Below are 22,942 nucleotides of genomic sequence, written 5' to 3' on the forward strand. Positions count from 1 at the left end.
CTGGGGGTACCCAGTGGGTAGCAGTGTGTAATTTGAAGCGAAACCAGTCAAAGTGGAAACCAGTCTCTTACTGGAAACTGCAAGGCTATAATGATATTTTGAGAGCCTTTTTTAAAAACTGTTTTTAGTCACTTGACATTTTTCACTCTGGCTGAGGGGTGTTCACGGGCACCGCACACTGCTGCGTGCGGTGTGTGCGGTACGTCCAGCAGGCGTGGGGGTAGGGGATGGGTAGGCGGCTCTGACGTCACGGCTGCGTGCGGTGGACGGTCCGCTGTGGCCAGTCCCGACCGGCCACAGCGATCGCTGTGTGCGGTGACGCAAGGCTGACGTAGGGACGCAGTGGGCGGAGCTTGGAGGCTGTGTGCGGTCCAACCGCACACAGGGCCCGTGAACAGCCCTCTGAATACGAGCGCCAATTTAACACCAGTTTCACAGACAGATGAACTTCTGGAATCCCTATTTCCTACTAATTAGTATTATGATGAAATGCCGACTGCGATTTTATAATTTACATAAAAGCAGAATCATTAAGGTTTAAAATTGCTTATTATGGCTAATTGTGCTTATTTTTTCCCTTTTCACAAATAATGTATTTTCATTGACCGTGTAAATGAACCGCGTTTAGATTATGTGATGAAAACTAGATGAAAACAAGTCATATACTAGATCTGGTAATAACACGACAGTTGTCGTGGCAACTGGTCAAATTTTGAGGTGTCGGGTTCGTGCGGTGCATTTTGTTGGCAATACGCTGGGGAGCGGAAATCCAGTGAAATCCACTGGTAAAATTTTGATTTACTGTTGAAAGGGCTTTCTTCCCCACGCCCAAAAATAATAAATTACAAGTGTCACAAAAAATGAAGACAGTAATATTTCTCCTGGCTGTTGCTGTTATTGGAAACGCTGAAGAGCTGAAGGTTGAAACATTATTTAAGCCTGATGAGTGTGAGAAGCTATCAAAGAATGGGGATATGCTTTCAATGGACTACACTGGAACTCTTGAGGATGGCACAAAGTTTGATTCCAGGTAATTATACACCTACGTGGCAGTGTTCCATGTTGCATTTATTTTTTATTTGTGGACAAGCATTTGAAAATGATCAGTGTTAGGTAGGGATGTTTGTAATTCAAATTCCAATAAAATAAGTAGGTACCTACGTGCCTAGGTAGATATTACGCTTATGAGCATCGGAACAATTCATCACATATATACTTAAATTGCCATTGCAAACAGTAACGTCAGGCAAATGTGGACCTTGGTAAATGATTGTGGTTGCAATTGGTTCCTGTTGGATAACCAAAGGCTTTCAGGTATTTTCTGTTGGCATTGGAATGGTGTCTGATCAGTAGCGGCGGAACACCTTCAATTAAGTGGCGGCGCTGCTGATTTGGTCCCATTCTTTCCATGAAATGCCCATAGGGCTAATGTCAAAATGCCAAAATCATAGGGGGCACAGTGCCCCGGTGCCCTCCCCATTCTGCCGCATATGTGTCTGATAATATTTAGAGCTTACTAGTTACTAGAGCTTACTGGTGCTATTGTGTGGCACTGGAACACCCTATAACATAAGGTGGAACTTACCTATGGCATAAGGTGAAATCAATGACAATGATTGCTGAAGTTTCTAGTCAGGCTGGCAGTTGATACCATTTGCCACAGTAGCCCTACAAATTGCCCTGGTGAGAGGGGCCTTGAGATGGTGGTCTAAGCTTCATCTATCTCCCACAATCTTCTTTTGACAGTGTGGACAGGAAGCAGCCTTTCAACTTCCAGCTAGGTGTTGGACAAGTGATCAAGGGTTGGGACCAAGGCTTGCTGGATATGTGCGTTGGAGAACGGAGGAAGCTCATTGTTCCACCCAGCCTGGGATATGGCGAACAGGGAGCAGGAGAAGTCATTCCTGGAGGTGAGACATCATTACTATTGTGGTTTGTACAATTTTCTGATTTCATTTGCAGCCATTGGCCAGCACCAAGTTGTGTGTATTCCCTCATAGCAGAAGCCTATAGAGATGCATTTAATTTACAGCATTTGATGGGGAACTGATCTACAAAACATATCTCTCTTTCTTATCTCTTCTCTTTCTATCTCTTTCTATCCCTATCTCTTTCTTATCTCTTCCTTTGAGTTCTGACTGACGATCATCTCCTCAGGTGCCACACTCCACTTTGAAGTGGAGCTGCTCTCGATCAACGAGGCGCCGCCGCCACAGAACGTCTTCAAGATGGTGGATGCCGATAATGATCAGATGATCAGCCGCGAGGAGATCCAGGCCTACCTGACGCAGCAGCTCGAACAGCAGAAGGGCGAGATGCCCGACGGTCAGATGGAAGAGATGCTCCAGAACCAGGTGCGAATTATCTGCTCATAGTCTGCAGGGGTTAGTGGGATAGTGATTGTAGTGTGATCAGTCTTCATTGTGGTCTCCCGATCATATTAATTTCCTGCGATGCGATGTTTGTTCACTGTTTTCATGCTAGCCAAAACGTTTTCATGTTATTATTAGGGAACGTCCACATTGTGGGTATTCTGCACCCAGGTTACACACACGGTAAGATAGTACATATGGTTTACGGGTCATGTCACGGCGTAATATGAGCGCGAAATGAGTGAGACTTCACTGAGACAAAAGTAAACATCACGGACAGCTGCGGCGATTCCAGGCATTAAAATCGCCACGTCGTATCGTATCGATGAGTGAAAACAAAAAATTCACATTTTTAAACCGCTTAACTAAACCGCATGCTGTACGTAAGTCGATCGCTAGTGTTAAAAGATAAACATTTGCAATGTGTTTTAATGTCGTGCAGTATACCGCTATGAAAAGGTGTTGTCACCTCGTTGATAACCTCTTTGTCACGTTCCATGACGTCAAATCACATTGCCACATCGATTATCTTGTTTCCAATTATTTCGGATGATTTCTGTGCTAAGGAATCTTAGTTTCGCTTCTTTCCCATTGGTTTACCACGGAAATGTCGTTAACTCTTTTAATCGTAGCTCACTTATCGAAAATCCGCGGTATATATTTCGATATAGTTTGAATGTCATGATTCTTTACCATGTTTTCAGGAAAACCCCCGCCACTAATATGCCTCAACAGGATTTATCGATGCTAAGGTTTCTGGCGAATAGCTTATATTTTTCCTCAAATTATATTATCATTGCTCTTTGTTACAGGATAAGCTGATCGAAGAAATTTTCCAGCATGAAGATGCCGATAAGGACGGTTTTATCTCCCACGAAGAGTTTTCTGGTCCGAAACACGACGAACTTTAGCGAGCGATGTGGCGACTGCGGTAGTGTCTATGAAAATGGAACTGGATACACAGGAAGGGCTGTGGTATTGTTAAATTTTATGCCGTGACTTAAAACGCGTCAGCGTTGCTAGCCTCCTGAGGATCATTTGGTTTTCTGCAGAGGACAAGTATAACCTATATTTAGCTCAGGGGCAACGACTGCCACTTAGCTGGTGTAGGTGGGATGGTATATCAAACGGTGCTATATTTTCTATAGCTATTTTGACTTACGGTTGTTGGATTAGGTTTATGGCGCCTATTTGACCTGTCACTAAATCATGGAGTATCGAATGTACCCCTTCACACAATTTTAAAGTGCGATCTGCCCATCAGTGTGTGCCTATGTACAACGTTGAGTATTTATTTGTACTCGTCGAATTTTTACGTGTTACTTGACGTTGTTGGGTCTTGATAAATACAACGCATTGTCCGGTATTGTAAAAAAAAAGAGCGTTTCGTCGGAAATGGATGGATAGAATACTCGGCGGCTCCGTTTGTCACACTCTCAGCGGCTCCGGGGACAGGCTGTTTGTGCCGCGGTACCAGGTGTTCTTGCACAAAGTTGGCCTCTCTATGCTCTGGCACCAGAGTCAGGCTGCCGGTGTCTCATCAAGTTCTGCCCGTCATTGTCCCGGCGCGGGTACAGGCTGTCGGGAGGCCCCGCCCGGCGCGCCCCGCCACGTGGCCACGTGGTGGCTGGCGGCTCCGCGGGTCGGTGTGAACCCGAACCGGTCCGATAAGATCGCCGCTCCGCTCCGGTACCGACGGGCACGCCGGTCCGGTACAACGGGCACGCCGTGCGCGTTTTCCGGCTCGGTCAGCGCCACGACACGACCGTCGACCGCTGACATTTTCCTGGTGCGGTACTGACTACAGACATTGGCCGTGCTGAGCGAGCGACGTTATTCGAAGGAGGAAAATTACCGTGATTGTAATGAGGGCTTGAGTGCGGGGAAGGGGAAATTGCACAGAGAACGTGAAAAATCTGAATGAATTCTTACTAGCCACAGCCCACACGTCAGAGGGGACGGGTATCGCTTTGGCCCCCTGTCGTTTCTCTTCGTTATTTGCTTCTCCTATACGAAGGATAGAACTTACTAGGTCTACCTAACTCTATGTTTTCGAGCATCCTGGATCAACATCACGGTCGCATTTTGCTGCCAAGGGCGTCACACTGTCCAGTTCTAGGAGAGAAGATACCCGAAATTTTGCCCATCCCTTGCATATACAGGGGCTCATTTGAGAATTCTGGTCTATCTAAAATGCAGCTTCGGGGGGCCGAAGCCCATCCTTCAGTGGGCGCCGGGTCCGGAACGAAAATATCTCAGCAGAACGCGAGCCTGCGGACCGACAGACCATCCGGTACGGCTACTACAGGGGTGCGTTTGTTTGGCTCCGCGGCCTCCCGGCGCCTCGCCCGCTCCCCCACGCCGGTATCAGCTCACCGCCTACACAAGTGTAAACAGATCCGGCGACGCTGAGTCCTCAGCCGCTGCGGTGAGGGCCGGCCCGATCTCGGGCTGCGGTGAATCCCTCTGCGCCGCCGCCAGCTGGCCGTCGTCGGTCGACGTCATCGACGAGCGACGCGTCTGCCTGGGAGCGGCCGGGCCGGGTCGGCGGCGGCGGCGGCGCGCCGCCATGTGTGACGAGGGCGGGTGTCCGAGCGAGGCGGGCAGCTGTAGTGTCGGTGACCAGGGACCGGACGCCATGCTGGACATCTTGGAGGAGTTCCAGCGGCTGTACCGGGAGCGGATGGCCCGGCTCGACAGTGACCCCACCTCACCTACATATGGCAAGGTAAGGCCAGCGCCTGCGCCGGCCCCGCAGCAGCAGTAGTGCCCTACCTCTCCCCGCCCTGCAATAACTCCATAGTACCGGTTTTCCTCTCCCCTCGCCTCCCGCTAGCCGCACGGCAAGGTAATGGCAGCGCCAGCCGCCAGCCCTGTGGTAGCGCTGCAATGGTTGGGGTCTACCGAGCAGTACGAGGGGATCTACCCTCCCCCCGCTCCGCCCCCGCCTAACAGTAACTCCACAGTTGCGTCCCCCCCCCCTCCCATAACCGCAGCCCTTCAGTATCGCAACGGTAGTGTGCTACCCTCCCACCCACCCCCGCCATCCAGCCCCGCTGTAACGCAACAGTAGCGCCTGTCCCCCCCCCCCCCCCCCCCAGCCCAACAGCGAGGTAATGTCAGCCCCTCCCCGCTCAGGTCCGCAGTAACGAGCAGTAGCGCCCTGCTTCTCCTGCGGTCCCGCCATCCAGTCCCATAACGAGATAATAACAGCGCTCGCCGCCCCTCACCCATCCCCTCAGTAACCTTACTGAGCCCGCCGCCTTCCCTCCCCAAGCTCCACTACTAGGTAATGGCAGCTTCCCACCCCAACCCCGCCGTAGCTCTGCAATGCGCTCCCCCTCCCCAGTCCCAGAACGAAGTACCTAAATGTCAGCGCCCGCCCCCTACCCCAGCCCACTGTAACACAACTGAGTAGCGACGCGCCCCTCCCCTAGGCCCACAATATGGTAAATATACGCCCGTTCCAGCCTCTAGGCAGCAGATTAATCGGTCCCACACAAACAGGAAGACTGCCCTTCCCCACCCCTTCTCCCACAGCGGGTGCAGACCGCAGAACATTCTGACTGTCGACGTGCGCCTAAACCCTGACAAACCCAACCACAAAGCAGGGCAGCGCCCGCTCCAGTTCCCACAGTACTCGGTCGAGCTAGCAGATCACCCAGCGGCCAGCCTCGCAGTGTTGCAACTCGCAAGTGCCTGCAGCCTTCCACTCTGCACAGCCCTTATCTGTGTCAGCTGGGCGGTGCTGGATACGGTGCAGTAATCCGATCGGAATTCGTATCACATCGGGGCGGGGAGGGGCATTTCATCCGACCGAGCCCAAAAGGCCCCTCTTTCTAGGCATTGGCCAGAGCCGGACGCCATCCCACCTCGTGTTTAGGCATTCTTTAGTACGGGTCCCTGACAGAAATATCGAGAGGGGTCAGCCCACCCCACTGCCCAATGCCACCTGACAGCCTGATAGACCCTCTGACACCGCCCTGGTTGCGCTACTTCATGGACTTGTTGATGTTCATTGCATAATTGCCTATGATAATGGTGAAGGTGATGATTGCGATGATGATAAAAATAATTATGTCGATGATAATTATATCGAACCATTGTGTCTGCAGGATAGGATGGAGCTTCTGGAAGACTGGATTGACGATCTGAACCAACAAAACCGTACCCTCGTGCAGACTGTCAAAGAGCTGGAAACAGGTCAGTACGGCGTGAGGAAATCTGAATCTCAGTCTGGTGCTGCGAGTTCCTGGCCATTTCTCATGTGTGAGCGGCTAGGAATGCCTGGTCTTAGCTGTCAATAAATCCAGCTGTGGCCGAAAGTGCTGAACTAATGTTCTAAAGTTCGTGACGCTGTGTTTTCAGAGGCTTCTCAGCGGTGTCAGATGCTGGAGAGCCGGCTGGTGTCCACCACCTCCAGCACCAAGCAGTACATGCTTCAGCTGCACCAGCTGCAGCGGCAGGTATGTGTGACAACGAGTCCGATCGCCCCTATCAGCAGACGGTCACCGTGCGAGTCATAGGCTGTACGAATACGGCCGTATGCATCATTAGGCGTAATGCTGGCTCAGGGAGATCATCGCGATGGAGCAAGCAGAGGAATATGACTTCTGCCGATGGCTGTGCTACTGGCGCTGTGGTTCGGATCTCGGGAGAGCGGTCGGTATGGGTCTCTCCCCTGCCCTCTGGCGGGCTGTGAGCTGTGACCAGCCCGAAGGGACCGCTTTCCACTGCCCTCTAACGGGCTGTGAGCTCTGTCTCACCTGTATGGGCCGGCATCCCCTGCCCTCTAGCGGGCTGTGAGCGGGGACTGTCCCGTGCGAACTGCTCCTTCCTGCCCTCTGGCGGGTTGTGGGCTATCACCGTCCCCTTCGACCTAATCACTCCTCTCGGCCTGCTGTGACCATCCCTTGTGTCCTCCCCTCCCTCTGGCCGGCTGTGACCGGCTGTGACCACCCCGTCTCCCACTCGGTCTGCGGCAGGTTCAGCAGCTGGTCTCGGGCCGCGCCCAGGCGCAGGATCGGGCCGCCGAGCTGACGGCGCAGCTAGACGAGCAGCTGGCTGAGAACCAGCAGCTCCAGCGGCGGTTGGAGCTCGGCTCGGACGACCACCGCCCGGACCCGACCTCTCACAGGTAGGTGAATGACGCGGATGGAATAAGCACCGCTCACAGCTGCCAACATCTTCACGTTGCAGCTGACACCGATCTCGGACAGCATTGCTGTTAGCTCATTTGTCTAAATTCTCATTGAATAGTGAACAGTAAAAGTTCCCGGTTTAACGATCAAAGTTGAAATTGTATGTCTGTAAAGTGTAAACGGATAATGCCGTTCTAGACAATATAACTAGGTGGAGTTTCTTCCTGCTACCACCCCTACACTCGTGTTTAACCCGCGCCCAGCTGGGGGGGGGGGTGTTTGAACACCCCCCTTGTGGTTTTTCGCGAATATCTCAAAAACGGCGGCGCGGAGCGCCGCCGTTTTTGGTACAACTTATCGTACATCAATTCTACACATGTTGTGAAAATTTCAGACCAAGGTCATTCAAGGTCAGGTCACCAGGTCACTTGAAGTGACCTCACCTCATAAAAAGTTTCAATGTCTGTCATAGCTACACCGAGTGACCGATCGCTTTGAAACTTTCAGCGATTGCTAAGAGCAATAGCATGTACAAAATGTATATCTAAGAATTTTGATATCGATGACCTAAGGTCAGGTCAGTTTTGCGACCTCCCCATTATACAGGGTGATTTTTTTTACTTGTTAAAACGTAATGAGGTTTAGTGGCGTTAAAATGCAAATATATATGGTAAAATTATATACCAGCATGACGAGCATTCTGGGACATTTTGATTTCATGCAGACACGATGTGAAGGAACGTCCATCGTGTATTTTACTTGTGCTTGAAGTTACCCCCTCTCTCATCGACACGAATCAGCCCGCCTGAGCACGTGTTAAACAGTACCATGGACTCCCATGCTCATTAGGCGGACTGAAAAGGCTCCTATCACCCATTTTCAGCTCTGCCAGATATTTCCCATGTTTTCTTGTTATATCTGCCATACCTGGGTCAAAAAACTAGAAGTCTAGAAAAGGCAGGTCGAGGATTTTGCTACTGGCGGCCCTGGTGGTGTCTGATTCGCTGTTTTTTGTTTCTCCCTGAAGACTGATTCTTCAGAGGTTGCACATACGCCAGATGGACCGTTTGAAGGTCATTTATGACTACAAGCTTGTTCCTGCATTATTTAACGTCTTTCTGAGGTATCTCCTTGATGATCGTATGCTTCGAACTGCCTCAATGCTTCAAAATCATCGTTTTGTGTCGTTCCTTACTGAACGGCGGTGTACCATGCGTGCCCGATTGGTGGGACATTTTCACGCTCCATTGGGGCCGAGGCCTTCGGTTAAAATGGACAAATCATGACACCATACAAAATGTCCCAGATTTATCTATCACGTGCATTGCTTTTTTGCACAAGATTTTTCGATTTAGGGACCACCATTGACGTTTAATTTTTAACAGTTAAAAAAAAATCACCCTGTAAGTCAATGGGAGAAAATTGAAATGCGCCTCTTTTGGACAAAAGACATTATAAACACTCCCAAACACCGAATTACAAGTGGTTTAGACACACTGAACATGAAAATGGTGTCCGTGACCCCTGTTTATGCCCTGAGGTCATCTTAGGTCACGAATGGTATCTAACCGTTTTTCGCAAATAACTTTTGATAGAGACATGCTAGAGCGACGAAAACGCCTTAGATGTGTTCAGCTCGACGATACGGATCGACTGATATGCAGCATGACCCTTTCCGGTCAGGTCATGACCTTGACCTGAGGTCAAATTTTCAAGTTGACCTTTCAAGGTCAACTTATAGTTCATTCGATGCGTCTTGACGAGAGGAACACAATGCCGGTAAAAGTAAGCTCGTACAAGGCTTGGGTCAAAAGTTATTGCAGAAAAACTGTTTCCGAAAAAATCGGCTATTTTTGCAATTTTTGCCCCCTGCAGGCAAAACTGTTGACGTTAGGTCAAATCTGAGAGAATTACTCAGAAAGGGCTTTAATAGGGCTATCGAATGCGCTTTTCCGCGGCGCTGTAGCTCTATTGGTTCCCGAGTTATGCGTTGGCTTCTTGGAAATTTTCGACATTCGACCTGGAAATCGGCGAAATTTTGCCTTCAATGACCTCTGGTGACCTGACCTTTGACCTGACCAAAAAATTGACCGAAATGATTTCGTCATTATTTTTGACGCTCTTTCGAACGCCGCCTTCCGCGTATCGCTACGTGGCCCAGGAGCCGAGTTACAAGGGGGGGTGTTCAAACACCCCCCCCCCAGCAGGGCGTGGAAATCCAGGACCCCCAGCCGGGCGCGGGTTAAACCAGTATTTCCTCCGAAAACATTGCCTTCGAGAGGGTGCTATTTGGAATGTCTGTGGCCCGCAAGTGGAGTTCATGTGACACCGACCGTTCCAGGTGGCAGCACTGGGGCCCGAATGACGTTATCACCTCGCCAAGCTCCGATCAGGTGAGGTCAGCGAGACGGAGCCCTGACAACTAGATGCCGGCAGCGCTCGTGCGTTGCCTTGGGCCAGAATTGGAGGATCCATAGCCAAATGAAATGTGCATTATTTTGGAGGCCTTGCCTGGGACTACCATTGAACCGATTTTGAGGTTGATAGCTTAAAATTTCTTTGAGCCAGAGGACCTCACGTCAAAACGGTTTTCCGACCCCAGCACGTGCAGCCTGCACCCCTCGCAGACGGTGACCCCCCTGGAAACTGGTTCAAGGTGTTACCGATGTGTCCCGCCAGTATGGCTTTGCCCGTGACCTCGGGTTGACCTGTAGCCTTGACAAAAATGTTCGTGTCACCGAAACTTTGAAGCGGAATAGCATGTGCCACGAAGCACCGAGCGAACCGAGGCCAGCACCAAAAGTTTACCTCGCCGGAGACGAATCAAACGGTCCCACTTTCGTCCCGATCGGTCCACCCATTTTGACTCCAGGTCCAAAAAAGCTTATGTCCGTGAAGTTGGCGACGTCGCCAGCGACTTTTCCAGCGACGAGCACCGATTTTAGCCAAAACCTCGTCCAAGGTCAATTGGACCATGAGGATCACGAAAATCGAACCCATTCACCCCTAAACCTTGACATTCAAGGTCAAATTCAAGGTCAAAGGACGGGGAACTGAAAAAGTGCCACTAAATATTGTCCGATTTTCAAAATTTTGGCACCAAAATGTAGCGCGTGCTAAGTTCTAGCCGCACATCGAAAACCATTTTAATCAAGGTCAATCTTCAAGGTCAAATTCAAGGTCAAAGGACGGGGAACTGAAAAAGTGCAACTAAATATTGTCCGATATTCAAAATTTTGGCACCAAAATGTAGCGCGTGGAAAGTTCTAGCCGCACATCGAAAACCATTTTCATCAAGGTCAAACTTCAAGGTCAAATTCAAGGTCAAAGGACGGGGAACTGAAAAAGTGCCACTAAATATTGTCCGATATTCAAAATTTTGGCACCAAAATGTAGCGCGTGCAAAGTTCTAGCCGCACATCGAAAACCATTTTCATCAAGGTCAAACTTCAAGGTCAAATTCAAGGTCAAAGGACGGGGAACTGAAAAAGTGCCACTAGATATTGTCCGATCTTCAAAATTTTGGCACCAAAATGTAGCGCGTGCAAAGTTCTAGCCGCACATCGAAAACCATTTTCATCAAGGTCAAACTTCAAGGTCAAATTCAAGGTCAAAGGACGGGGAACTGAAAAAGTGCCACTAAATATTGTCCGATCTTCAAAATTTTGGCACCAAAATGTAGCGCGTGCAAAGTTCTAGCCGCACATCGAAAACCATTTTCATCAAGGTCAAACTTCAAGGTCAAATTCAAGGTCAAAGGACGGGGAACTGAAAAAGTGCCACTAAATATTGTCCGATCTTCAAAATTTTGGCACCAAAATGTAGCGCGTGCAAAGTTCTAGCCGCACATCGAAAACCATTTTCATCAAGGTCAAACTTCAAGGTCAAATTCAAGGTCAAAGAACGGGGAACTTTAAAAATGCTAAGTCACCAGCGACTTTTCCAGCGACGAGCACCGATTTTAGCCAAAACCTCGTCCAAGGTCAATTGGACCATGAGGATCACGAAAATCGAACCCATTCACCCCTAAACCTTGACCTTCAAGGTCAAATTCAAGGTCAAAGGACGGGGAACTGAAAAAGTGCCACTAAATATTGTCCGATTTTCAAAATTTTGGCACCAAAATGTAGCACGTGCAAAGTTCTAGCCGCACATCGAAAACCATTTTCATCAAGGTCAAACTTCAAGGTCAAATTCAAGGTCAAAGGACGGGGAACTGAAAAAGTGCCACTAAATATTGTCCGATTTTCAAAATTTTGGCACCAAAATGTAGCGCGTGCAAAGTTCTAGCCGCACATCGAAAACCATTTTCATCAAGGTCAAACTTCAAGGTCAAATTCAAGGTCAAAGGACGGGGAACTGAAAAAGTGCCACTAGATATTGTCTGATCTTCAAAATTTTGGCACCAAAATGTAGCGCGTGCAAAGTTCTAGCCGCACATCGAAAACCATTTTCATCAAGGTCAAACTTCAAGGTCAAATTCAAGGTCAAAGGACGGGGAACTGAAAAAGTGCCACTAGATATTGTCCGATCTTCAAAATTTTGGCACCAAAATGTAGCGCGTGCAAAGTTCAAGCCGCACATCGAAAACCATTTTCATCAAGGTCAAACTTCAAGGTCAAATTCAAGGTCAAAGGACGGGGAACTGAAAAAGTGCCACTAATTATTGTCCGATTTTCAAAATTTTGGCACCAAAATGTAGCGCGTGCAAAGTTCTAGCCGCACATCGAAAACCATTTTCATCAAGGTCAAACTTCAAGGTCAAATTCAAGGTCAAAGGACGGGGAACTGAAAAAGTGCCACTAGATATTGTCCGATCTTCAAAATTTTGGCACCAAAATGTAGCGCGTGCAAAGTTCTAGCCGCACATCGAAAACCATTTTCATCAAGGTCAAACTTCAAGGTCAAATTCAAGGTCAAAGGACGGGGAACTGAAAAAGTGCCACTAAATATTGTCCGATCTTCAAAATTTTGGCACCAAAATGTAGCGCGTGCAAAGTTCTAGCCGCACATTGAAAACCATTTTCATCAAGGTCAAACTTCAAGGTCAAATTCAAGGTCAAAGGACGGGGAACTGAAAAAGTGCCACTAAATATTGTCCGATCTTCAAAATTTTGGCACCAAAATGTAGCGCGTGCAAAGTTCTAGCCGCACATCGAAAACCATTTTCATCAAGGTCAAACTTCAAGGTCAAATTCAAGGTCAAAGAACGGGGAACTTTAAAAATGCTACGTCACCAGCGACTTTTCCAGCGACGAGCACCGATTTTAGCCAAAACCTCGTCCAAGGTCAATTGGACCATGGGAATCACGAAAATCGAACCCATTCACCCCTAAACCTTGACCTTCAAGGTCAAATTCAAGGTCGAAGGACGGGGAACTGAAAAAGTGCCACTAAATATTGTCCGATTTTCAAAATTTTGGCACCAAAATGTAGCGCGTGCAAAATTCTAGCCGCACATCGAAAACCATTTTCATCAAGGTCAAACTTCAAGGTCAAATTCAAGGTCAAAGGACGGGGAACTGAAAAAGTGCCACTAAATATTGTCCGATTTTCAAAATTTTGGCACCAAAATGTAGCGCGTGCAAAGTTCTAGCCGCACATCGAAAACCATTTTCATCAAGGTCAAACTTCAAGGTCAAATTCAAGGTCAAAGGACGGGGAACTGAAAAAGTGCCACTAGATATTGTCCGATCTTCAAAATTTTGGCACCAAAATGTAGCGCGTGCAAAGTTCTAGCCGCACATCGAAAACCATTTTCATCAAGGTCAAACTTCAAGGTCAAATTCAAGGTCAAAGGGCGGGGAACTGAAAAAGTGCCACTAAATATTGTCCGATTTTCACAATTTTGGCACCAAAATGTAGCGCGTGCAAAGTTCTAGCCGCACATCGAAAACCATTTTCATCAAGGTCAAACTTCAAGGTCAAATTCAAGGTCAAAGGACGGGGAACTGAAAAAGTGCCACTAAATATTGTCCGATTTTCAAAATTTTGGCACCAAAATGTAGCGCGTGCTAAGTTCTAGCCGCACATCGAAAACCATTTTCATCAAGGTCAAACTTCAAGGTCAAATTCAAGGTCAAAGGACGGGGAACTGAAAAAGTGCCACTAAATATTGTCCGATTTTCAAAATTTTGGCACCAAAATGTAGCGCGTGCAAAGTTCTAGCCGCACATCGAAAACCATTTTCATCAAGGTCAAACTTCAAGGTCAAATTCAAGGTCAAAGGACGGGGAACTGAAAAAGGGCCACTAAATATTGTCCGATTTTCAAAATTTTGGCACCAAAATGTAGCGCGTGCTAAGTTCTAGCCGCACATCGAAAACCATTTTAATCAAGGTCAATCTTCAAGGTCAAATTCAAGGTCAAAGGACGGGGAACTGAAAAAGTGCAACTAAATATTGTCCGATATTCAAAATTTTGGCACCAAAATGTAGCGCGTGGAAAGTTCTAGCCGCACATCGAAAACCATTTTCATCAAGGTCAAACTTCAAGGTCAAATTCAAGGTCAAAGGACGGGGAACTGAAAAAGTGCCACTAAATATTGTCCGATAATCAAAATTTTGGCACCAAAATGTAGCGCGTGCAAAGTTCTAGCCGCACATCGAAAACCATTTTCATCAAGGTCAAACTTCAAGGTCAAATTCAAGGTCAAAGGACGGGGAACTGAAAAAGTGCCACTAGATATTGTCCGATCTTCAAAATTTTGGCACCAAAATGTAGCGCGTGCAAAGTTCTAGCCGCACATCGAAAACCATTTTCATCAAGGTCAAACTTCAAGGTCAAATTCAAGGTCAAAGGACGGGGAACTGAAAAAGTGCCACTAAATATTGTCCGATCTTCAAAATTTTGGCACCAAAATGTAGCGCGTGCAAAGTTCTAGCCGCACATCGAAAACCATTTTCATCAAGGTCAAACTTCAAGGTCAAATTCAAGGTCAAAGGACGGGGAACTGAAAAAGTGCCACTAAATATTGTCCGATCTTCAAAATTTTGGCACCAAAATGTAGCGCGTGCAAAGTTCTAGCCGCACATCGAAAACCATTTTCATCAAGGTCAAACTTCAAGGTCAAATTCAAGGTCAAAGAACGGGGAACTTTAAAAATGCTAAGTCACCAGCGACTTTTCCAGCGACGAGCACCGATTTTAGCCAAAACCTCGTCCAAGGTCAATTGGACCATGAGGATCACGAAAATCGAACCCATTCACCCCTAAACCTTGACCTTCAAGGTCAAATTCAAGGTCAAAGGACGGGGAACTGAAAAAGTGCCACTAAATATTGTCCGATTTTCAAAATTTTGGCACCAAAATGTAGCACGTGCAAAGTTCTAGCCGCACATCGAAAACCATTTTCATCAAGGTCAAACTTCAAGGTCAAATTCAAGGTCAAAGGACGGGGAACTGAAAAAGTGCCACTAAATATTGTCCGATTTTCAAAATTTTGGCACCAAAATGTAGCGCGTGCAAAGTTCTAGCCGCACATCGAAAACCATTTTCATCAAGGTCAAACTTCAAGGTCAAATTCAAGGTCAAAGGACGGGGAACTGAAAAAGTGCCACTAGATATTGTCTGATCTTCAAAATTTTGGCACCAAAATGTAGCGCGTGCAAAGTTCTAGCCGCACATCGAAAACCATTTTCATCAAGGTCAAACTTCAAGGTCAAATTCAAGGTCAAAGGACGGGGAACTGAAAAAGTGCCACTAGATATTGTCCGATCTTCAAAATTTTGGCACCAAAATGTAGCGCGTGCAAAGTTCAAGCCGCACATCGAAAACCATTTTCATCAAGGTCAAACTTCAAGGTCAAATTCAAGGTCAAAGGACGGGGAACTGAAAAAGTGCCACTAATTATTGTCCGATTTTCAAAATTTTGGCACCAAAATGTAGCGCGTGCAAAGTTCTAGCCGCACATCGAAAACCATTTTCATCAAGGTCAAACTTCAAGGTCAAATTCAAGGTCAAAGGACGGGGAACTGAAAAAGTGCCACTAGATATTGTCCGATCTTCAAAATTTTGGCACCAAAATGTAGCGCGTGCAAAGTTCTAGCCGCACATCGAAAACCATTTTCATCAAGGTCAAACTTCAAGGTCAAATTCAAGGTCAAAGGACGGGGAACTGAAAAAGTGCCACTAAATATTGTCCGATCTTCAAAATTTTGGCACCAAAATGTAGCGCGTGCAAAGTTCTAGCCGCACATTGAAAACCATTTTCATCAAGGTCAAACTTCAAGGTCAAATTCAAGGTCAAAGGACGGGGAACTGAAAAAGTGCCACTAAATATTGTCCGATCTTCAAAATTTTGGCACCAAAATGTAGCGCGTGCAAAGTTCTAGCCGCACATCGAAAACCATTTTCATCAAGGTCAAACTTCAAGGTCAAATTCAAGGTCAAAGAACGGGGAACTTTAAAAATGCTACGTCACCAGCGACTTTTCCAGCGACGAGCACCGATTTTAGCCAAAACCTCGTCCAAGGTCAATTGGACCATGGGAATCACGAAAATCGAACCCATTCACCCCTAAACCTTGACCTTCAAGGTCAAATTCAAGGTCGAAGGACGGGGAACTGAAAAAGTGCCACTAAATATTGTCCGATTTTCAAAATTTTGGCACCAAAATGTAGCGCGTGCAAAATTCTAGCCGCACATCGAAAACCATTTTCATCAAGGTCAAACTTCAAGGTCAAATTCAAGGTCAAAGGACGGGGAACTGAAAAAGTGCCACTAAATATTGTCCGATTTTCAAAATTTTGGCACCAAAATGTAGCGCGTGCAAAGTTCTAGCCGCACATCGAAAACCATTTTCATCAAGGTCAAACTTCAAGGTCAAATTCAAGGTCAAAGGACGGGGAACTGAAAAAGTGCCACTAGATATTGTCCGATCTTCAAAATTTTGGCACCAAAATGTAGCGCGTGCAAAGTTCTAGCCGCACATCGAAAACCATTTTCATCAAGGTCAAACTTCAAGGTCAAATTCAAGGTCAAAGGGCGGGGAACTGAAAAAGTGCCACTAAATATTGTCCGATTTTCACAATTTTGGCACCAAAATGTAGCGCGTGCAAAGTTCTAGCCGCACATCGAAAACCATTTTCATCAAGGTCAAACTTCAAGGTCAAATTCAAGGTCAAAGGACGGGGAACTGAAAAAGTGCCACTAAATATTGTCCGATTTTCAAAATTTTGGCACCAAAATGTAGCGCGTGCTAAGTTCTAGCCGCACATCGAAAACCATTTTCATCAAGGTCAAACTTCAAGGTCAAATTCAAGGTCAAAGGACGGGGAACTGAAAAAGTGCCACTAAATATTGTCCGATTTTCAAAATTTTGGCACCAAAATGTAGCGCGTGCAAAGTTCTAGCCGCACATCGAAAACCATTTTCATCAAGGTCAAACTTCAAGGTCAAATTCAAGGTCAAAGGACGGGGAACTGAAAAAGGGCCACTAAATATTGTCCGATATTCAAAATTTTGGCACCAAAATGTAGCGCGTGCAAAGTTCTAGCCGCACATCGAAAACCATTTTCATCAAGGTCAAACTTCAAGGTCAAATTCAAGGTCAAAGGACGGGGAACTGAAAAAGTGCCACTAGATATTGTCCGATCTTCAAAATTTTGGCACCAAAATGTAGCGCGTGCAAAGTTCTAGCCGCACATGGAAAACCATTTTCATCAAGGTCAAACTTCAAGGTCAAATTCAAGGTCAAAGGACGGGGAACTGAAAAAGTGCCACTAATTATTGTCCGATTTTCAAAATTTTGGCACCAAAATGTAGCGCGTGCAAAGTTCTAGCCGCACATCGAAAACCATTTTCATCAAGGTCAAACTTCAAGGTCAAATTCAAGGTCAAAGGACGGGGAACTGAAAAAGTGCCACTAGATATTGTCCGATCTTCAAAATTTTGGCACCAAAATGTAGCGCGTGCAAAGTTCTAGCCGCACATCGAAAACCATTTTCATCAAGGTCAAACTTCAAGGTCAAATTCAAGGTCAAAGGACGGGGAACTGAAAAAGTGCCACTAAATATTGTCCGATCTTCAAAATTTTGGCACCAAAATGTAGCGCGTGCAAAGTTCTAGCCGCACATCGAAAACCATTTTCATCAAGGTCAAACTTCAAGGTCAAATTCAAGGTCAAAGGACGGGGAACTGAAAAAGTGCCACTAATTATTGTCCGATTTTCAAAATTTTGGCACCAAAATGTAGCGCGTGCAAAGTTCTAGCCGCACATCGAAAACCATTTTCATCAAGGTCAAACTTCAAGGTCAAATTCAAGGTCAAAGGACGGGGAACTGAAAAAGTGCCACTAGATATTGTCCGATCTTCAAAATTTTGGCACCAAAATGTAGCGCGTGCAAAGTTCTAGCCGCACATCGAAAACCATTTTCATCAAGGTCAAACTTCAAGGTCAAATTCAAGGTCAAAGGACGGGGAACTGAAAAAGTGCCACTAAATATTGTCCGATCTTCAAAATTTTGGCACCAAAATGTAGCGCGTGCAAAGTTCTAGCCGCACATTGAAAACCATTTTCATCAAGGTCAAACTTCAAGGTCAAATTCAAGGTCAAAGGACGGGGAACTGAAAAAGTGCCACTAAATATTGTCCGATCTTCAAAATTTTGGCACCAAAATGTAGCGCGTGCAAAGTTCTAGCCGCACATCGAAAACCATTTTCATCAAGGTCAAACTTCAAGGTCAAATTCAAGGTCAAAGAACGGGGAACTTTAAAAATGCTACGTCACCAGCGACTTTTCCAGCGACGAGCACCGATTTTAGCCAAAACCTCGTCCAAGGTCAATTGGACCATGAGAATCACGAAAATCGAACCCATTCACCCCTAAACCTTGACCTTCAAGGACAAATTCAAGGTCGAAGGACGGGGAACTGAAAAAGTGCCACTAAATATTGTCCGATTTTCAAAATTTTGGCACCAAAATGTAGCGCGTGCAAAATTCTAGCCGCACATCGAAAACCATTTTCATCAAGGTCAAACTTCAAGGTCAAATTCAAGGTCAAAGGACGGGGAACTGAAAAAGTGCCACTAAATATTGTCCGATTTTCAAAATTTTGGCACCAAAATGTAGCGCGTGCAAAGTTCTAGCCGCACATCGAAAACCATTTTCATCAAGGTCAAACTTCAAGGTCAAATTCAAGGTCAAAGGACGGGGAACTGAAAAAGTGCCACTAGATATTGTCCGATCTTCAAAATTTTGGCACCAAAATGTAGCGCGTGCAAAGTTCTAGCCGCACATCGAAAACCATTTTCATCAAGGTCAAACTTCAAGGTCAAATTCAAGGTCAAAGGGCGGGGAACTGAAAAAGTGCCACTAAATATTGTCCGATTTTCACAATTTTGGCACCAAAATGTAGCGCGTGCAAAGTTCTAGCCGCACATCGAAAACCATTTTCATCAAGGTCAAACTTCAAGGTCAAATTCAAGGTCAAAGGACGGGGAACTGAAAAAGTGCCACTAAATATTGTCCGATTTTCAAAATTTTGGCACCAAAATGTAGCGCGTGCTAAGTTCTAGCCGCACATCGAAAACCATTTTCATCAAGGTCAAACTTCAAGGTCAAATTCAAGGTCAAAGGACGGGGAACTGAAAAAGTGCCACTAAATATTGTCCGATTTTCAAAATTTTGGCACCAAAATGTAGCGCGTGCAAAGTTCTAGCCGCACATCGAAAACCATTTTCATCAAGGTCAAACTTCAAGGTCAAATTCAAGGTCAAAGGACGGGGAACTGAAAAAGTGCCACTAAATATTGTCCGATATTCAAAATTTTGGCACCAAAATGTAGCGCGTGCAAAGTTCTAGCCGCACATCGAAAACCATTTTCATCAAGGTCAAACTTCAAGGTCAAATTCAAGGTCAAAGGACGGGGAACTGAAAAAGTGCCACTAGATATTGTCCGATCTTCAAAATTTTGGCACCAAAATGTAGCGCGTGCAAAGTTCTAGCCGCACATGGAAAACCATTTTCATCAAGGTCAAACTTCAAGGTCAAATTCAAGGTCAAAGGACGGGGAACTGAAAAAGTGCCACTAATTATTGTCCGATTTTCAAAATTTTGGCACCAAAATGTAGCGCGTGCAAAGTTCTAGCCGCACATCGAAAACCATTTTCATCAAGGTCAAACTTCAAGGTCAAATTCAAGGTCAAAGGACGGGGAACTGAAAAAGTGCCACTAAATATTGTCCGATCTTCAAAATTTTGGCACCAAAATGTAGCGCGTGCAAAGTTCTAGCCGCACATCGAAAACCATTTTCATCAAGGTCAAACTTCAAGGTCAAATTCAAGGTCAAAGGACGGGGAACTGAAAAAGTGCCACTAAATATTGTCCGATCTTCAAAATTTTGGCACCAAAATGTAGCGCGTGCAAAGTTCTAGCCGCACATCGAAAATCATTTTCATCAAGGTCAAACTTCAAGGTCAAATTCAAGGTCAAAGAACGGGGAACTTTAAAAATGCTACGTCACCAGCGACTTTTCCAGCGACGAGCACCGATTTTAGCCAAAACCTCGTCCAAGGTCAATTGGACCATGAGAATCACGAAAATCGAACCCATTCACCCCTAAACCTTGACCTTCAAGGTCAAATTCAAGGTCAAAAGACGGGGAACTCAAAAAGTGCCACTAAATATTGTCCGATTTTCAAAATTTTGGCACCAAAATGTAGCGCGTGCAAAATTCTAGCCGCACATCGAAAACCATTTTCATCAAGGTCAAACTTCAAGGTCAAATTCAAGGTCAAAGGACGGGGAACTGAAAAAGTGCCACTAAATATTGTCCGATTTTCAAAATTTTGGCACCAAAATGTAGCGCGTGCAAAGTTCTAGCCGCACATCGAAAACCATTTTCATCAAGGTCAAACTTCAAGGTCAAATTCAAGGTCAAAGGACGGGGAACTGAAAAAGTGCCACTAGATATTGTCTGATCTTCAAAATTTTGGCACCAAAATGTAGCGCGTGCAAAGTTCTAGCCGCACATCGAAAACCATTTTCATCAAGGTCAAACTTCAAGGTCAAATTCAAGGTCAAAGGACGGGGAACTGAAAAAGTGCCACTAGATATTGTCCGATCTTCAAAATTTTGGCACCAAAATGTAGCGCGTGCAAAGTTCAAGCCGCACATCGAAAACCATTTTCATCAAGGTCAAACTTCAAGGTCAAATTCAAGGTCAAAGGACGGGGAACTGAAAAAGTGCCACTAATTATTGTCCGATTTTCAAAATTTTGGCACCAAAATGTAGCGCGTGCAAAGTTCTAGCCGCACATCGAAAACCATTTTCATCAAGGTCAAACTTCAAGGTCAAATTCAAGGTCAAAGGACGGGGAACTGAAAAAGTGCCACTAGATATTGTCCGATCTTCAAAATTTTGGCACCAAAATGTAGCGCGTGCAAAGTTCTAGCCGCACATCGAAAACCATTTTCATCAAGGTCAAACTTCAAGGTCAAATTCAAGGTCAAAGAACGGGGAAATTTAAAAATGCTACGTCACCAGCGACTTTTCCAGCGACGAGCACCGATTTTAGCCAAAACCTCGTCCAAGGTCAATTGGACCATGAGAATCACGAAAATCGAACCCATTCACCCCTAAACCTTGACCTTCAAGGTCAAATTCAAGGTCAAAGGACGGGGAACTCAAAAAGTGCCACTAAATATTGTCCGATTTTCAAAATTTTGGCACCAAAATGTAGCGCGTGCAAAATTCTAGCCGCACATCGAAAACCATTTTCATCAAGGTCAAACTTCAAGGTCAAATTCAAGGTCAAAGGACGGGGAACTGAAAAAGTGCCACTAAATATTGTCCGATTTTCAAAATTTTGGCACCAAAATGTAGCGCGTGCAAAGTTCTAGCCGCACATCGAAAACCATTTTCATCAAGGTCAAACTTCAAGGTCAAATTCAAGGTCAAAGGACGGGTAACTGAAAAAGTGCCACTAGATATTGTCCGATCTTCAAAATTTTGGCACCAAAATGTAGCGCGTGCAAAGTTCTAGCCGCACATCGAAAACCATTTTCATCAAGGTCAAACTTCAAGGTCAAATTCAAGGTCAAAGAACGGGGAACTTTAAAAATGCTACGTCACCAGCGACTTTTCCAGCGACGAGCACCGATTTTAGCCAAAACCTCGTCCAAGGTCAATTGGACCATGGGAATCACGAAAATCGAACCCATTCACCCCTAAACCTTGACCTTCAAGGTCAAATTCAAGGTCGAAGGACGGGGAACTGAAAAAGTGCCACTAAATATTGTCCGATTTTCAAAATTTTGGCACCAAAATGTAGCGCGTGCAAAATTCTAGCCGCACATCGAAAACCATTTTCATCAAGGTCAAACTTCAAGGTCAAATTCAAGGTCAAAGGACGGGGAACTGAAAAAGTGCCACTAAATATTGTCCGATTTTCAAAATTTTGGCACCAAAATGTAGCGCGTGCAAAGTTCTAGCCGCACATCGAAAACCATTTTCATCAAGGTCAAACTTCAAGGTCAAATTCAAGGTCAAAGGACGGGGAACTGAAAAAGTGCCACTAGATATTGTCCGATCTTCAAAATTTTGGCACCAAAATGTAGCGCGTGCAAAGTTCTAGCCGCACATCGAAAACCATTTTCATCAAGGTCAAACTTCAAGGTCAAATTCAAGGTCAAAGGGCGGGGAACTGAAAAAGTGCCACTAAATATTGTCCGATTTTCACAATTTTGGCACCAAAATGTAGCGCGTGCAAAGTTCTAGCCGCACATCGAAAACCATTTTCATCAAGGTCAAACTTCAAGGTCAAATTCAAGGTCAAAGGACGGGGAACTGAAAAAGTGCCACTAAATATTGTCCGATTTTCAAAATTTTGGCACCAAAATGTAGCGCGTGCTAAGTTCTAGCCGCACATCGAAAACCATTTTCATCAAGGTCAAACTTCAAGGTCAAATTCAAGGTCAAAGGACGGGGAACTGAAAAAGTGCCACTAAATATTGTCCGATTTTCAAAATTTTGGCACCAAAATGTAGCGCGTGCAAAGTTCTAGCCGCACATCGAAAACCATTTTCATCAAGGTCAAACTTCAAGGTCAAATTCAAGGTCAAAGGACGGGGAACTGAAAAAGGGCCACTAAATATTGTCCGATTTTCAAAATTTTGGCACCAAAATGTAGCGCGTGCTAAGTTCTAGCCGCACATCGAAAACCATTTTAATCAAGGTCAATCTTCAAGGTCAAATTCAAGGTCAAAGGACGGGGAACTGAAAAAGTGCAACTAAATATTGTCCGATATTCAAAATTTTGGCACCAAAATGTAGCGCGTGGAAAGTTCTAGCCGCACATCGAAAACCATTTTCATCAAGGTCAAACTTCAAGGTCAAATTCAAGGTCAAAGGACGGGGAACTGAAAAAGTGCCACTAAATATTGTCCGATATTCAAAATTTTGGCACCAAAATGTAGCGCGTGCAAAGT

At 45.7% G+C, this 22,942-nt stretch overlaps 2 protein-coding genes across 2 annotated transcripts in view; both read left to right on the plus strand.

Moving 5' to 3' along the window:
* The first annotated feature begins 425 nt into the window (after nucleotides 1–425).
* Nucleotides 426–3,382, plus strand: LOC122384620 (FK506-binding protein 2-like). The gene is made up of 4 exons (XM_043372214.1): nucleotides 426–1,030; nucleotides 1,747–1,910; nucleotides 2,158–2,354; nucleotides 3,185–3,382. The coding sequence occupies exons 1-4, from the start codon at nucleotides 861–863 to the stop codon at nucleotides 3,281–3,283; spliced, it is 630 nt and encodes a 209-aa protein (XP_043228149.1). The 5' UTR covers nucleotides 426–860; the 3' UTR covers nucleotides 3,284–3,382.
* A 1,247-nt stretch (nucleotides 3,383–4,629) lies between these two features.
* LOC122384625 (unconventional myosin-XVIIIa-like) overlaps nucleotides 4,630–22,942 on the plus strand; it is a 43,604-nt gene continuing 25,291 nt past the window's right edge. Inside the window, exons 1-5 of the mRNA XM_043372226.1 lie at nucleotides 4,630–5,100; nucleotides 6,488–6,575; nucleotides 6,741–6,838; nucleotides 7,358–7,509; nucleotides 9,855–9,906. Coding sequence (XP_043228161.1) covers nucleotides 4,942–5,100; nucleotides 6,488–6,575; nucleotides 6,741–6,838; nucleotides 7,358–7,509; nucleotides 9,855–9,906 — 549 coding nt within the window. The 5' untranslated portion in view covers nucleotides 4,630–4,941. The remainder of the gene's footprint in view (nucleotides 5,101–6,487; nucleotides 6,576–6,740; nucleotides 6,839–7,357; nucleotides 7,510–9,854; nucleotides 9,907–22,942) is intronic.

Source organism: Amphibalanus amphitrite, unplaced genomic scaffold, assembly GCF_019059575.1.
Source record: "Amphibalanus amphitrite isolate SeventyFive unplaced genomic scaffold, NRLGWU_Aamphi_draft 000014F_arrow, whole genome shotgun sequence".
In the NCBI taxonomy this organism is placed as follows: domain Eukaryota; kingdom Metazoa; phylum Arthropoda; class Thecostraca; order Balanomorpha; family Balanidae; genus Amphibalanus; species Amphibalanus amphitrite.